We start from the raw sequence: 17788 nt of genomic DNA, 5'->3' as shown, positions 1-17788 counted from the left end.
GGCAAGAATACTGGAGTGAATAGCCATTTCCTTCTCCATGGGATCTTCCTGACCCAGAAAATGTCATACCATTTTACTTCCATGGTAAAAGTAATGGGTTAGTTTTGTCTTTCCCTGTGGTTCCATTTTTATCTCGAGTACAAAGCTCATCCATTTGAAGGACATGGACATATGCTGTTTAAAATAAAATGTAAGTGTGTTTAAGTCAGGACAGTGGCTATACTGACAAATTCTGAGTAAAAAAAGTGAGGTACAGAAACTGGAAACTGGATATAGTTTAAATGAGTTGAAGATCTTCCTAAATGGTTTTCTTGCCAAATTTGGAAAAATAAGACTAACATTTCCATGTTACCTTTGGCTTTTATTCTCATGAAAGGACTGATTTAAATCACGTACTGTTATTTTTCATGTAAATCAGATAAAAGTAGACATTGGGGAAGAAACTGACTGTGAAATCTATTACGCTGTTATGCTTGCTCTCCTTTGTGTTTTGGGAGCTGACTTTTATACATAAGGGAAGAGGACATTGAAGACAAAATTGTAAATTCTTAACTGGCATAGCAATCAGACAAAATCTATAAGCTCCAGATGTTGTCCTGGGATGTTATGTATTGAATACAATTAATAGGATAGTATCTCAGGCATCCAAGGAATATTATTTTAGGCTTATTTTAATTCAATTCAGTAGTAACTGAATTCAGTTCAGTTCAGTATTGAGCACCCACTCTGGCCACATTGTGTTTCAGTGAAAGGTCAACATGACACATCCCCTCAAGCCCATAAGCTCTACTGGCCCCGGGAGGGTAAAGTGACCTTGACTCTGTGACGTCAGGGAGCTCAAGGAGTCAGGGTGGAGGTGCCATCAAAATAGGGCTGGAACTCACAAGTCCATGCCATTCGGTCGCTTCACCATGGCATAGGTGATATGGCTTCTCAGCAGACACATTTTGCAGCTCTGATACCAAAGGGAAGAGCTCCTTTGAAAGTTTCAAATAAAATCAACACATCCTAAACATTTCATTTTAGCTCTTTACCCTGACCAGCTAGTCTCCTTTGACCCTTGTCTAGCTATACAAAACTGTGGCTTAAATACATTGCTTAACCAAGCCAAGTAAGGTTTTGACTATGGTTTTTCATTTGGTCTTTGGGGACATTTACTTATTTTAGCCAAAGTCTCAGAATCTACAAAGATGTGTTCTTCATGATTCATCATTTCTGGAAGCGTTTCCAGGCTGGTCTCAGCCCGTGCTCCCATTGCTTCTTCTGCCTCACCTGTTATCGTATTTCCACATCCTGTTGGAATCCTCAGTTTGCTGATTTGTACCATGAGGATGAGAGCTGTGCTTTCTGTATCTTTAAATGCCCGAGACCGGCGTGGAGTTTCCTAGATCAGTTCTCAATAAATGTGTATTGAACCAATAGTAAGTAAAATGTTTAGCAGAAAGGGACTTATGTTAAAAGAATCATTAAATTAACTGTAATGAGGACAAGATCCAAAAACCATTCTGCAAAAATCCAATGGCCACTGGCCTCAACATTTGAGAGTCAGGTCATTTCTTTGTCAGTTTTGTTAGTTTCTCCCATTCCATATTTCCTGGTCGGACAATAAAGATAAATGACTCTATTCTTTTATCTTAATCCAATTGTGCAGAATATGGTGAGGATTTTAATGCAAAATAAACAGTTCCTGCTGGGCAAAACAGCACACTTGCTGGAAAAAATTCTAAGAAAACCTCTTAGAAACGGACAAGGAAAATAGAAAATGTCTTAGGATATCAAGCATATTGTGTAACAATCTATATAATAAAACAGCTTAAATAGAGAAAATTCCCTTTACATAATAAAAAGCCTCCTTTTTGAATCAACAAGTGCTCTTTGAACTTTATTAAAAATGTTTTGACATTATAGGGTTGTTTAGTATAGATTTACTCAAAATAGCACATTTAGTTGCAATACAAGCCTTGAAGTTAAGTGGTTAGTTTAATAAAACAGAGTTTCCATAGTTACCATGGGAGAACAGAAGATAACTTTTATTTCTTTGGAAGCCAGAAAGGGGCTTTAGAGAAAAGATTCAGCAAACAGACCCAGGCAGGTTCATTATGCAGGGCTTTGCACCTGATTGGCTTGTTTAAAAGTAGAAACTTGATATTACAGAAAATGAAAGTTTTCCCTCTAAAATCTATAGCAGCACACTAAGAACTATACACATTCCATATCCCTGGGCATTCCCAACTAGCATCTGAGTCAGAGAGAAAGCTGGTTTAATGAGATGAATTTTTGCTCACAATGTTTTGTTAAGAACCATTTCATAAACAAGTGGTTAAAAACCCATGCAGGAGACAGCACCGCCCTACTCTCCATCTCAGGTCTAACTTAGTTATTCCCGATCACCATTCTGTCGGAAGGCCTGATGGAAGAAGCCGAAATCCTCCTCATGCCAGTTCGCTGAGATGCACTCTGAGAGCTAGAGATGGTTACTGTCGCTCTGTCCTCCGCCGTGTGCAACCCAAGGAGCCCTTCACCATTGACTGTTGAGAAGCAGAGTGATGTGGTTCCCACTGTCTCACCTTCAGCCTGTGAGCCTTTAAGGCAGCAGTGATTAACAGGACTTTCCCAAAGTTTCTATGTAGTTACAAGGACAGTTTCAATCTTCTGTCATTTTTTTGCATTAGCTCTGATTATGCTTTTACCAGAAAAATGCATTTGTTTTAAAGGTAACAATACCGACTAGGAGAATAGCTTATGTTTCATCTATATTTATCAGCACTCACTGTACATTTGTGTCTTCATTACCAGGAAATATTAAGGGACATTGTGCCATCGATTCCTGTTTACAGTTTATTATGCAGAGATAGGAAACACTTAGCATGTAAAATGAATGTAGAAATTATTCCTGGATAGAAACATGGACATTTCCCACTCGTTGGCTCTTTCTCCTCCATCACCGGATCAGAGTGTAATTGTCAGTAATCAGGCCTGCTTGCTGCTGATAAAACCACTCTGAATGCTAGCGGCCTTCTTTGTGTGATGACTCAATTATTCCAGAAGTGCCTCATCAAATCTACCCCATCAGCTGGGCTAATAAATAAGGAGAAGAAACTGGCCCCCCAAAGCAAATTATAAATCCATTTGCATTAACCATTTCGCTGGTCCATGATCTAGGCAGAAATAAGCATGGCAGCTTGTGTTAAGCTTATTTGAATATGTTTATAATGTTTACAGCATGCAACTTTTTTTTTTCCCCACAAGGTGTTGGAATTATCAGTCATGAATGGCATCTGAATGCATTTATGTTAATTGCAGCAAGGCTTTAAGGATCTTTGAGGGCTATTTTGTGACTTAAATCAGGTGGAAGTTAAAACCTCTTGCAGGGAGAAGTATGGGTCTCGCACGAGTTATTGGCATTGCCTCAGAGTTTCAGAAGAAGGGGCTTGTGCTTTATTTTTACAGGTGGTAGAAGGACAAATATGAATAATATAATGCCTGCTAGTACAAGTACAATGACTTCATATTGATCACAGTGGAAACCAGAAGTTATTCTGATGTGCTGTATGACTGCAGCAATTTGCAAAGCAAAAAAAAAAAAAAAAGAAAAGAAAAATTCATTTTCTAGAGAAGATCAGAGTTGCCATAGCATTCTTTGTACTTCAGATTCCTTGAAAGACTCCACAGGGCAGAGAGCTCAAAAAGCCAGGAAAACCAGTAAAAATCAATTAAGTCTTTCAATGGAAATTTTGTACATTGACAAATCATGTTTCTGTTCTTATAAAATAACAAACTCTACTGCATAAGAAGTTTTGTTTGTAGTTGAACTTCAGTGATCACTGGGGAAGCAAAAAACATTCAGAATGTATCATGAAGAGCAGTTTGGTTGCTGATATCAAATAATTAGTCTTGCTGAATATGCTGTGATTTAAAACCCAAGGCATTCCCCCTAAAAGGAAGCAATGCCACTGCCCCATTTTGCAGTGAGGGCCGTTTCAGTTTTAATGAAGTTCTTTCTACTCCTACTGTGACAAGTAGAGCTTATAGCCAATAAACAGTATTTTTCTTTGCCTAAAACAACTTAAAAGTAACCCACTACTTCTCTTCATTTGCTCTTGTCTATGAAGCAAGTCCTCCTTATATCAATCTGGAAGGCTAAGAAGAAGGAAGTCATGTTTGACAGCATAAATATAATGTGACAGTAGGCTAACGCCATTTTTGTACATCAGTTGCTAAATATATACTCTCTTGCTATGATTGGAAAGCTCATTGATGAAAAACTTCAAAATAAGAGGCTTAAACTTTCATTAGAAATTTAATGGTGAAACATGGCAAGTGGAAAGCTGAAGAATTTGATCGTCTGTCCAGGCAAATTTATACGAAATTTGACTCTCACTTAAATTATCATGGTGATTAATATAAAAATAAACCTAGGGAGGTGGGATGGGGGCTGGGAGGGAAGCCCAAGAGGGAGGGGATATATGTGTACATATGGCTGATTCACTTCATTGTACACAGAAACTAACACATTTTAAAGCAATTATACTCCATTTAAAAAATAAATAAAATAAAACTAGACACTTAGAACTATAAAGAACTTGCTTTCCCATTAATGAAAAAGAGCAAGAAAAATCCCCCCTTTTCACCACTCCAACTAATGAACAATTGGCGAAGATACCAAAATTAGTGACTGAGAGGTTAAAAGTGTTGGGAGGTTGGGAGATAGAGTCAACAGTGCTGAGGTTATATGTGTGTTAGTCTCTCAGTCATGTCCATCTCTTTGCAACCCCATGGACCGTAGCCCACCAGACTCCTCTGTCCATGGAATTCTCCAGGCAAGAATCGGAGTGGGTTGCCATTCCCTTCTCCAGAGGATCTTCCCGACCCAGGGATCAAACCTGGGTCTCCCGCATTACAGGCGGATTCTTCACCTTCTGAGCCAGCAGGGTAGCCCAGTGCTGAGGTTAACATGCTGAATTCTCCTGTTAAATTTTACTTGGCAGGAAACTAGACCTGAGGGTCATGTTTGGAGTTTGAATTAACAACCAACTTCTGAGAGGAGGCTGCCAGGCATTTGCATCGGACCAGTCCCACTGGTAAGTAAACTCCAAACACAGTAGTTGTATCACAGGGCTTCCAGCACTATGATGCTTCATATTCAATTTCCTTGCCTTTTCCTCAAAGTTTTCACTTTGAGTTTAGTCCGGAGGATTTTTTTTAATATAGGATTTTTTTTTTGAATCATGAGTAAATCTATGGTTCTCTACTTTAAGGACACAATTGACAGTTGCATCTTTATCACTTTAGGTCACCTCACCACCACCACCACCAATAAAATATAATCTGATATATCTTTTAAAAAGTAACATCTCAGATTCATTACATCATATCATAGGTTTAAATAACTGTCTTTCATATACATACTACCATCTGTAAATTAGCTAGTATAGCATAGGGAGCTCAGCTGGATACTCTGTGATGACCTGGAGGGGTGGGGATGAGGGCAGGAGGGAAGCTCAAGAGAGAAGGGATACTTATGGCTGATTCACTTACTTGTATAGCAGAAACTAATACAACATTGTAAAGCGATTATGCACCAATTAAAAAACAGTAATACTGTAGTGCATATTTGAAAGTTGCTAAAAAATAAAAAAGAACTGTCTTTTTCTGAAGCAAATACTTCTCCTTGAAGCGTCTGTAAATTTAGCACTCCATCCATGATTATTGGCATAAAGCAGAACGCACAAATGGAGTCCTCTGTGATGACTCCATTTAACAAGTGAAGCCATGTCTTAATTACAGCACATGCTGAGAGACTGTGCAGCCCACTAGGTTCCCAGCACCTTGGTTTGTCTGTATTTTCACCTCCTAAGATTGCTGTTTCATGAAAAGATGAACTTCAATGGAAAAGTGTCCATCCTGGTAGGCAGAGAACTAGCTCAGTTACAAGTTGGGGGAACTTGGTCAAGGTTCCAAGTTTTAGGTTAATTGTCTTCCAAAATGTCTGTCTCCTAAGAATACTTTAGTAAGTCCTTAAGTTTTACAGCATGGTTTAAGAAGAGCAAAGATATTAAAAGTATGGCAATTATTGCCATTTGTAGCATCATGGATGGATCTAGGGATTGTCAAACTGAGTGAAGTCAGTCAGACAGAGAGAGAAAAATATTGTATGACATCCCTTATAGGTGGAATCTAAAAAGAAATGATACAAATGAACTTGTTTACAAAACAGACTCATAGACTTAGAGAAAGAACCTATCATTGCCAGGGGGAAGGATGAGGGGAAGGGATAGTTAGGGAGTTTGGGATGGACATGTACGCCCTGCTGTATTTAAAACAGATAACCAACAAGGTCCTACTGTACAGCACGGGGAACTCTGCTCCATGTTATGTAGTAGCCTGGATGGGAGGGGAGTTCGGAGGAGAATGGATACATGTATATGTATGACTGAGTCCCTTTGCTATCTACCCGCAACTGTCACAACATTGTTAATCAGCTATACCCAAATACAAGATAAAAAGTTAAGGAAAAGTATGGCAACTATTGAAAATGGGTTTTTAAGGGCACCTCTCTGATACAGTAATAGGACGCCTGCAGGGAGTGCAGGGAACCGATTGCAGTGGGAGATTCCTCTTGTATCAGCCAGTGTGTTTCCACAAGGCCGTGGGTGGAGCTGTGAACGACGGATGCTTTCAACAGCGAGCCTCTGCAGCTCCTCTTTCCCACCCGTGTTCCCGTGCACTTGGGCTTCCAGGCCTTTTGTGTCACATCGCATTTCTGAACTTATATTTTGCCGGCATCCTCTGTGCAGGGCTCCACGTGGATCTCAGCTGTGCTGCCTTTGCTCTGCTCCCTGGGGAGGGGAGAGACAGCAGATGGGGTTAGGGCAGAGGGCTGACGCATCTGACAGCAAACGGCCGGGTTGTTGCGGGGAAGCCGCGAGCGTCAGGAAGCTCCTTTTCCCCTGAGAACCAACTAACCACTGAAGAAAGTTGAAAATGAGCCCTCTGAGAAACGCTATTAAAAGTAGTAAAAAATCACGATTGTGCAGATGAGGTGCTGCTGTGTGCTTATTCGGATGCTAATGAGTTTGACATTAGGGAACTCGGAGGGTTTAGAGCTACTCCCTTCTGTGATTCAGTTCTTTATTGGCAATCTTTGAGAAAATAAATGGAAAATGTATTGCTAATAAACACACACTACGATTGGGTGTAGACAAAAAGCCATTACTTTCAGGGTTTAGAAAAGCGCTCTGCCCACCAATGTTTTCCAGATCTTTTGTCTTAGGTTAGAGTGCGGCAAACAAAGGGGACAGGCAGGTGGACCGGCCGAGGCCGAGGGAGGATGAGCCAAACACGGCTGCAGAGAGAGCTGGGTTTTGTTTTTGCTTTTTCTTAGTTGCAATCAAGCAAACTAAGAACTTCTGAGTCCTATGTGACTTTTCAGTCCTTCCCTCCTATGTCTTGAGACTTTTGCTGTGTGAGACATCCTGTGTCTTGAGACATCTGTGTCTTAAGACACCTGCTCTGTCTTAAGGGTTTTATCCCCATTTTTCACCAGGATCTACAGTTGCTGATTTGAGTTGAAGAAGCATCTGCTTAATGTCTGGTCAAAACTTTCAAGTAACGCAGAAATCCATGGTTAAAAAGCCGGACGCACCAACCTACTGCAAAGGGTAAACACGGACCCTAGAAATCATCTGCCAGGAAGGTTGGTGACTTGAGTTCCAGAATGCCAGCGTGGATGGACAAACCATAGCAAGTACCTATATTAACACACCCTTGCTATATATATATATATATATATGTATATATATATATATAGTGTTCATGTCAGTAGCCACTCACTGCCAGGCTGAGTGTATTAACACTGAATTTCAGAGTTTTCTTTTAAGGGTCAAACAGCCTGAAGACAGATTCTGTTCCATCCCTGGGACCAGGTAAAGGAGATGCAGGCCTGTGTGTTATGTCTGAAAGCAAGGAAGCCACATGCAGATTGTTCCCATGGAAAACAGGATAAAATGTTGGCTAAAAGTGCTAGTACCCTTTCAGGACACCTCATTCAAGAGCAGCCTAAATCCACATGCCTTTGGGATCTTGTCTCTCGTGACTTCTTGAGGATAGCACGTGCCAAACCTTGACTGATCTTTTTCTTCTGGTGGTTAAAAATAAAACCAACAATAATGACATTGAGAATCCCTATTATACAATTTTCCTAGTAAAGGGCAGACATTTTATCTATATCTATATCTATATCTATATCTATCTGTATCTATATGTGTACTTAGTCGCTCAGTCGTGTCCAAGTCTTCGTGACCCCATGGACTGCAGCCTGTCAGGCTCCTCTGTCCATGGGGATTCTCCAGACAAGAATACTGGAGTGGTTTGCCATGCCCTTCTTAATCTATATCTTATCTATATATCTAGTTTGGTAAGAAAAACAAAAATTGATTTGGCTTACCTTAATAAAGGTAAAGGGGGTAAAGAATCTGCCTGCAATACAGAGGACCTGGGCTCGCTTCCCGGGTCAGAAAGATCCCCTGGAGAAGGGAATGGCAACCAACTCCAGTATTCTTGCCTAGAGAATCCATGGACAGAGGAGCCTGGTAGGCTACAATCCATGGGGTCTCAAAGAGTCAGACATGACTGAGCAACTAACACAGACAGCCAGGATAAAGGTAAACATCTTTTCCCCATTGATATATTATTAAATAGTATGACATTTTCATTCTGTTTATAGCATAGTCCATCGGAATTATAGGTAATTGTTTACTGTTCACATCACTGGTTATTTTTTGCTCTTCTGTTTTTTTTGCCCTACCTTACATACCTTCTTTCTTTTATTTTTTATCTTAATAGAATGAATTGCAAGATTTCTCACTAAAGTGAACACAGGTGTTCATTCATTCTGACGGAGGGGGGCTCACCGAGTCAGCGTACAAGTTACCTGGAGAAAGAGGTAAGGCAACATTTTTATTAAAAAGCAGAATATGTTGAAATAAAATGGATTTGATTGAAGTGTTTATAAAGACTCCCCCCCCATGACATTGCTTTATCTCTATTGATTTACTTTCACAAAAATATATTGTTAATGCCCAGTTTAGGGTTGTGATTTTTTTTGTCAGAAGCATGATCACTTTACTGTTTTGAAATATTAAACAGGTGAAGTTCTCTGAGCCTACAAGCCCTTTTGCATATTGATTAGTATGTGTTATTTGTTTGCACATGTTTGCCCTTAGAGAGAGACTCAGGATTAAAATTGTTTTAAAGTTCCAATTTGAATTCATTTGTATTAGAAATTAGTTTACTTAAGGATCAAGAGTAAATAAGTGAGATTTTTTTAAAGCATGTTTTTAAAAGCATTGTAGCTGATTTCTGCAGTTTATTCCTACAAACACTGAAAAGTAAGGAACTGGGACATCCTTGGGAAAAATCTGTTTAAAATGGCTTACCCCTCTATGAAGAAGCTTGTTTTCTAACATTTATTCATTTTTCAACACATGCATCTCAAAATATCAGCAAGAAAAAAATTTTTTTCAGATGGTTTCAGGGTGTTACTTTCACTGAGTTCTCTTTAATCAGAGCATATTAAAAGTATTTTTAAGTCTATGAAAACGCAAAGCTGGCGATTGCCCCCTTAGGTCACAAAACTGTGACTCGGAGGCCACGGTACAGAGACTAATAGAAATCCTTGGCACCCGGCGTCCACCTAAGGGAATGATAGAACTATTTGCTGGAGTCGTTTGGCAAAAGGACACAGACATATGGCTTTGGTTCATGGTCACGTTGCCAGTTGTGCAAAGTTAGAGGGTTAGTCGGCACACAGGAGCAGCGGCAACTCAGAAATCAAAAGTGAGACTCCAAACACATCAGCCTCCTCTTAAAGCCACCCAAGCTTTCACAGGCCCGAAGTTTCTTCCATCTGACTCTAGAAATTCCCTTTCAAAAGCAGCTCTTCTGTGGGGGTGTGCATGCCCTCAGCTTCAGGAAGAGTTCCCCCCAGACAGCTGTGCTTGGTCTGAGAAGACTGAACCTGCTTCCCCATCAGGGGTGAGGGGACATGGGATGGATCACCGACGTGCAGAATGCCATTGTTTGGTTCTTCAGTTTTTTATGCAGAATCCAAAGCAGTACAGATAGAGCTGGACAGGAACAGAGAGTTGAAATCAGGGATCCTGTGCCCTAACTAAAAGATTTGGAAATTTTTCATTTCGTTTAGGAGAAAGGATTCAAAAAAGTTTCAGAAAATTACTAATATGGCATCAAGCATGCTGTCAAACTTCCTGATTTTATCCCTTTAGATGTTTTTAAGTTTACTTTCTTTTAAAAAAAAATTTAAAAAAATATTATTATGTTTGGCTGCACCACATGGCATATGGAACTTTCCTGACCAGGGGCTGAACCCATGCCCACAGCATTGGAGGCATGGAGTCTTAACCGCAGGACCACCAGGGAAGTCCTTACGTTTATTTTCTGAATTACTCTCCCTGAGAAATAAGTAAATGTATGAAAAGAGAACCAGGAAAATAAAAGGAGGGTGAGAACAGAGGAAAAATATACTTGACCATTCAATCTTGGTTTCCTTCTCAATGAGTCAACTGTGCTTTTAGGATCATAGCTCATTTCCTCCATCTTTTTTTTTTTTTAATTTTTATTTATAATTTTTTTTTTGCTTTTATTTTTTATTTTTTATCCATTTATTTTTATTAGCTGGAGGCTAATTACTTTACATCATTACAGTAGTTTTTGTCATACATCGAAATGAATTAGCCATGGATTTACATGTATTCCCCATCCCAGTCCCCCCTCCCACCTCCCTCTCCACCCGATCCCTCTGGGCCTTCCCAGTGCACCAGGCCCGAGCACTTGTCTCATGCACCCAACCTGGGCTGGTCATTTCCCCCATCTTTTCCTTGTACAACAGGGAAGCATCTTTTGCTGCCATTTCCAGTCGATTCAAAGCTCTGTTGAAAACAAAATGATGCCAGAATCATCAAAAGGAAGGGCACTCAGTGTAGGGTTCTTTGTTCTTCGATCTGGCCAAGTTTTGTCCCAAGGTACAGACACCATTTAGCTGTTCCATTTTCTGGGGTTAGCCTTTTCCAACTTCCTGAATTTCTTTTTGTGATTAAAAAAACCTGACTTTTGTAAAGGAAGCATCCGCTGAGGATGGGGGGCTGCTGGTGGGGAGGACCCCTGGACCTCCTCTCGGCAGACTCGGGACTAACTTCCTCTTGTCGTCTCCCATCACTGTGAGCTTCTCAGGAATGGAAGAATCACGTGACACAACAGACAGAACTGCTTTGTCAGTTTACAACTCCCGGGAGAGGAACACTATGAAATCTTCTTTAAAGTGGGACTTCTTGTAAGTCAAATGTATGTGAAAGACCTCTCAGATTAAAAGTAGCTACAGGAGTGAATTTATATGTAACTAGACAGGGCTTCCCTGGTGGCTTAGATGGTAAAAAATCTGCCTGCCACACAGAAGACCTGATTTGATCCTTGGGTTGGGAAGATCCCCTGGAGGAGGAAACGGCAACCCACTCCAGCATTCTTGCCCGGAGAATCCCATGGACAGAGGGGCCTGCGGGGCTGTAGTCCATGGGGTCGAAAAGAGTCGGAGACGATTATTTTCACTTTCAGACAACAATTAATTGTATAAGGATTTTGAGAGTGTCCTCAAAATGTTATCATCATGGCTTTTCTACTAATATTAAGAAATTCGAGACTACTTATAAATCTATATCGAGGATGTCAGTGGATAGAATTCAGGAGAAATAAAGCTTAAAGATTACCAAGAGATTTGTTTTACCCAAATCTTAAGAAGTGATTAAATATTTACTTGGAGGTTGTTTTTGTGGACAAATAATTTTGTTTAACCACTGATCAAAATAGAGTTTTACGTGAAAAATAAAATCAAAGGGAACTAAATCTCCTCACATACCAGTCATTTGCATGTGTGATGGAAGCAAAACTGAGTTTAGCAATCTGGTGTCCTGCTCCTTGAATCTCTCTAGGGGTCCCTGGTAGCTCAGATGGTAAAGACTCTGCCTGCAATGCAGGAGACCCAGGTTCGATTCCTGGGTCAGGAAGCTCCTCTGGAGGCAGGCATGGTAACCCACTCCAGTATTCTTGTCTGGAGAATCCCACGGACACAGGAGACTGGCAGGCGTCAGTCCATAAGGCTGCAAAGAGTTGGACACAACCGAGCCCCACCAAGCCCTGGTCGGGGCTGTGGAGTGATGCAGAAGGAAGATCCCCTGATAGCCCCTGATGTAACTAAGTGCCAGAAGGAGAAGGTGGTCAAGTTCATGTCACTAGAAGGTGATCAAGTTTATGTCACTAGGGCCATCTGCGCATAGCTTTGAAAATCCCATGAAGATGTTACATGAAAGTTTTCCAAATTTCAAGTAAGTAGTGAGAATGTATTTCATAGTCATCTTTCTTCTTCACCGCCTCTCTGCTTATCTCTGTTGTTGGTTGGCATAGCCTTCCTTGAAGTTTGCTTATTTGCCTCCTTTATTTTATAAATTTCTTTCCCTCTTGCCATTTGTCCTTGTATTAATTCCTCTCCCCAGAGAACTGGGGGAGAAGCTCCTTAAAATTTTTTTTTCATGACTTCATTATGAAATAGATAACAAGCAGCAACCCCTTTTTTTCCTTTCAACATAAATATTATATGTAACATATCCATAGCTATAGGTTAATAAAACTTTTCTCAGTAGTTTCAGGAAAAATAAGACTGGCAAAATTTACCTTTACTGTTTTATCTCGATTGAGTTGATTGCTATAGCCAAGAGGAACCCATGGTAAGAGTCTCAGAAAATGTCTTATTCCCATCCATAAACAATGGGACGTAGATAAAGGCCCTAAGAAATGGGGAGAAGGACAGCTTTTTGGAAAATCAAAGCTCTGTTTTGAGGAAAGAAATGCTTCATTAAGTTTTACAAAGTCAGTTGCAGGCTTGTTCGTAGCATTTGGGGCATAGGCAGTAAAGTTGATCAAGCCTCCTTTTCCAATAGAAAAAAAACCACATAATGTTCTCCATAAGAAGTGGAGTTTTCAGGATGCAGCCCATGTTGGTTACAGTGGCGGCTGCTTCTATAACCTGGAGAACTTGACCAGGTAGCTGGTCCCCTCTGCCATGCACACCCCTCATGTCTGAGCACCAGCAATGAGGTAAGGCCTCCTTCCTGTGAAGGAACCATCCCTGAAATGTGGTGCCCACTGAATCCAAGGTTCCATTTTACAAAAATTAAGTCTACCCATCAACAGTTTATTGAAGTCCATGAACATAATCCATAGGAAGAATGCTTAGAGGTTTCTGCTCCCAGGTGTAAGGTTTTTGTGAACAAAGGCTTATTTTCAAGCTGAGGTCTCCCAGGAGATCAAGTTTTCTCATGAATGTTAAAACTTCTTGCCCCAAAAGAAAGGCCCAAGATGTCGTATATCCTTATCCCCAAGTTGCTGCAAGATGTGGCTAAACCCTGAACTTAGGAACTGTCCTTCAGGTGTGCAAGGAGGGAGAGCTGAAATGGGTGAATTGTATGTGGGAGCCTTGATCCCTCCCACACCCATCACTTGGCCCACATGTTACGGTGAATGCTGAGCTTCGTGGATGAGTTACCAGTTCTTACAAAGCTTGAATGGGATGTATGTGCTCCAGTATGATGCTATTGTCCAGCCAGAGGACAATGGCATAACAAAATGCCGTCCTGAGCCTGGCACTCCAGGCACCCTCAAGCCAGGGCCCATGAATATTTATGCCTCGCTTCCCGGGACTGTGACAGGGAGGCGGCTGCTCGGGGTGAAGGCAGACCTGTCAAGGGCTCAGACAGCTGGATTGCGAAACAGCATCAGTCTTGAAGCTGTTAGAAGGTTTCGTTGAAGCAGGTTTCTGAAACTTTTATACGTGCCTCTGGCACTCCTCTTCACACAGTGTTTCAGTTTTCGTAAAGAAATCGGTGGAGTCCAGCCTTCACTTGTGTTTGAATGCGCGATGTTCAGAGTGGTTGGAGGCTAAGAGCGCCTATGTGCAGGATAACCTTAAGACTCATGTTGAGGGGATTCTCACTGCCCACCCCCAACCCCCACCCTGCCCCAGTGAGCAGCAGAAGCAAAATGGGTGGTTTTCACCATTTTAACCCTTAAGTTGCTGATCTCTCTTGTTATAATCAAACGACTCGATTAACACGCAGGGAGAGGGGTTTGCACGAGTTGATCCACTTTATATGCAGCAGGGACACTCACAGAGGAGGATTTCACAACACAGGGCTCACCATCCTGTGCAAACCAAGCCACTTTAATCCCAGACAGTGTCACATCTGTCATAAATCTGCGTGGTTTTAAAAGAAGGAACATCTACAGGAGAAAAAAAAAACACCTCTGTTTTCTTGTTGTCTTCTCATATCATGTAGTTTTAAAATAGTCATAACAATGGACTGTTTTTATGTAGGCTAAAGCCACGGCTGCTCGAAAAAGCAGCGGACACTTTTTGTTGGCTAATTTGCAAAACAGTTCAGTGATTGGTGTGGTGTTTATTATAAAATGATGACAAAAGGGTGCTGGTGGTTTTAATAGTTTTAGCTTACGAGGGCTGTCGTTAATTTTGTCTGTAGTGTTGCAGGTGAAAAAATGCACAATGGATAAATAGTCTATATTGGTTTAACTGAACATAATATATAGTGTGTTCTGGAGTTGTTTGTCTCAATAGACTATAGTAATCAAAAGTAATGAACCTATTATGTGCAGGACCTTGGAGAGCGTCGAATGGCAGTAAAAGTGTGGCACATAAAAGGTTTATTAAAGGAAATTAAAGTCCATCATTGCCACACCTGCTCCCCTATTATAAGTCTATGGCAGGTCAGCGCTTTCCATCACAACTCAGCCTCGGAGAGCAGAGATGCGTCTCCCATCCTCATTGCAGGCACATCGCATCCCCGCCTGTGTCAGGGTTTAAGGATGGTAGCCGTGGAGAGCACCTCTGCCTGCCTCTGATTTTCAACAAGCAAAACAACTTTGTTTCAGAATTCCTTCTGATAAAGTGCAAACGTGAATTAAACGGAGATGCTTAAAAGATCCTTGTGAAATGGTTGGAGGCAGTCAGGTCAGAATCTATCTCCATGTGGACAAAAACAGCAGACTTTTTAAAGCTTGGCACCCTTTTGATAATTCACTTGGTTATACTTAAGATCATTAGTAATGATATTTTAGGGAATTTGATGCTGACAGAAACAACACTCAAAGTTCTCTCTCCTTATAGATGTGGATGATTATGACTCACCTCTATTCTGGAATTACCAGAGTAAATGTCATCAACAATTCCAGTGGTATTTTACGATAGGGGCATTTCGAGGTTTTGTGTTACTTTGGTTTTTTACACTGGGAATTTTTTTTTTTCCTAACTTAGAAACAGGCCTGGGTCCAAAGCATGTGTGCTCAGTTGTGTCCAACTCCTATGGGCTGTAGCCTGCCAGTCTCCTCTATGCATAGGATTTTCCAGGCAAGAAATACTGGAATGAGTTAGCCGTTCCCTCCTCCGGGAGTCTTCCCAACCTAGGGGTAGAACCCGCATCTCTTGTGTCTCCTGCGTTGGTAGGCAGGTTCTTTAGAAAGAGGCCTGTATCCAAAAGGGTCTAGAAATGCAAGCGAATCTGGTTGAATAACTTAGTCTGGAACATTTTGGTTTGGTATTTAAGGTTTGGTCTCTTTCACAACCACTGTTAATCAGACCATTCTTCCTTCCATCTTCATGATGCCCAAAGTGTCTGAGTCACCAGTTAGCACTTGTAGACAAGAACATCTGCTCTCTTGCCCACTCCCCCTGGTATCAGCATCTATAGAAGTGTTCCAGAACTTGCGGGCTGTGAGAACAGTCACAGTTCTGTCTCCACAGAGTCAGATGCTGTTCGGGAGCGGGGAAACTCCTCTGCTCTTCATAATGACCTTCAGAACTTCTGGTGGCCTGTGTTTGTATTTTAGTCAGTGTCGAAGGAATGACCCAGGACTGTGTGTTCACGTTACAGATGGATGCAGAGGCTGAAGACAAAACACTTCGTACCCGTGCGAAAGGAGCCAAGGGTGAGTTAACATGCAGATTCTGTGACCCCGTGCCCAGCACCGTGAAATGTGGGCGTCCCACGCTTGATCCCTGATGTGTAGTCAGGAGGATCGCAACTTGCTCAGGGTTCCCGTTTTTAAATCAAGCCAGGACACTGCATCATGGCCCTAAGAGGCTAAAGAATATGAACCAGGAGTTAAAGGACCCAGAAAAGGCCAAATAATGTAGGATGCTAGTGTTTATGAAATGCAACCATGAGTAGATTTAAACATCCTGCAAAACAGTATAAAGGTCAGTGAGGGAAGAAGGCTTCATGGAGACCTCAAATTATCAATGTGACCTTTAACACCCAAGGGAGAAGTCCAAACCGTTCATTTATTGCCAAAGTGGGTTTTGATTTTTATGTTATCTGGTTTAGTGGCTCCCAATCTAAACTTCACGCAAGTAAAATGATGATGTTTGGTTTTGGACTATCCCCGCCAGGGATTTTCGGCAGCTCTGCAAAGTCATGTCTGAAAGGTTTAACTTGCCGGTTACCCTCTCTTTTTGTAACCAACAGATGGTAATGTAATATTGAAATATAAACAGGCCCTTGATGATCGAAACATCTGGAAAACAGGATTGACTGGCAATAATACCCCTTAAGGAAAATAACTTTTATTATAATTAGCTATATTTGTGTGACCCTCCATTCTAAACGGAAGATTCGGCCTGCCCTCTGGAGGGAGCCGGGTGGCTGTTCCCAGCCTGACCTCCTCAGGTCGGCCTCCTGGTGGAGGAAGGGTTGGCTTGGGGAGTGATCACGCAGTCGTTTGGAAGCATTTTGAGATTTACAGTTGAAAGCATCTAATCAAATTCAATGCTTCTGTTAGCAGTGTTTGTGTTGTGTAGTCAAGGTACGTAATCCCCATTTCAGTGAAGTATGGAATCACCCATTTTTTTAAATTCCAGGATGATTTTTTTTTCAGTTAAAATAGAACCCTGAATATCATTAGGCATGATAACCAAAATGCAGAATCACACATTATTGCATTTGGCCCAAGATATGGAAATTTTCTCTACCCAAACTGAAGTTGTACAGTATTCTTTAACCAGATTTAGTTAAAGTTACTTTAAAAGTAATTACATCATATGTCCTATTATTTGGAACAGCTTCCCTGCTGGCTGGCTCAGTGGTAAAGAACCTGCCTGCAAGGCAGGACATACAGGTTTGATCCCTGGGTTGGGAAGATCTCCTGTAGAGGGAAATGGCAACCCACTCCAGTATTCTTGCCTGGGAAATCCCATGGACAGAGGAGCCTGGTGGGCTACAGTCCCTAATATTTGGAATGCAATCTTGGAAACATCAAAGTTTTAGGCAGCAAAGTTCTCCATGGAATAAGAGTTTAGCGATAATATCCTAGCACTATTTAGGATAGGCTCACATCTGCCATAAATATTAATATTCTAGAAACTATTTGGATCATTCGAATCTCTTGTTCTGACTTCTGAAAGCATACGACTCTCATACTTCAAATGCATTTTAATTTACCATTCTTTTTGGACTTTGAATCCTTTTGGCACATACATAAGCACTCTTAAACAGAGCCAAAATGTTGTTGGACAAATGAAACAACTGTTTCTCATGTAGCGTGAGTCATCTTTAAAACCACCTGTTGTCTCTCTCAATATGCTGCTTATTCTGTGGTAGGCAGGTATTTATAAACATGAACTTCTTTAGTTCCCATCATTTCTTTTTTTCTC

General features: G+C 41.1%; 1 protein-coding gene across 5 annotated transcripts in view; it reads left to right on the top strand.

Moving 5' to 3' along the window:
• Positions 1-8854: 8854 nt before the first annotated feature.
• ST18 (ST18 C2H2C-type zinc finger transcription factor) overlaps positions 8855-17788 on the top strand; it is a 90262-nt gene continuing 81328 nt past the window's right edge. For 3 of the 5 annotated variants that reach the window (XR_011491448.1, XM_070477098.1, XM_070477096.1), the window contains exons 1-2: positions 8855-8944; positions 15967-16065. Coding sequence is in view for 4 of the 5 variants with exons in the window: in XM_070477098.1 (XP_070333199.1) it covers positions 15981-16065 (85 nt within the window). In the remaining variant the exon portion in view is untranslated. The remainder of the gene's footprint in view (positions 8945-15966; positions 16066-17788) is intronic. The other 2 variants (XM_070477100.1, XM_070477099.1) reach the window with 1 other exon arrangement.

This window comes from Odocoileus virginianus, chromosome 15, assembly GCF_023699985.2.
Source record: "Odocoileus virginianus isolate 20LAN1187 ecotype Illinois chromosome 15, Ovbor_1.2, whole genome shotgun sequence".
Classification (NCBI taxonomy): Eukaryota; Metazoa; Chordata; class Mammalia; order Artiodactyla; family Cervidae; genus Odocoileus; species Odocoileus virginianus.
The sequence above is the reverse complement of the archived record's forward strand: the minus strand, read 5'-3'. Positions and strand labels throughout refer to the sequence as shown.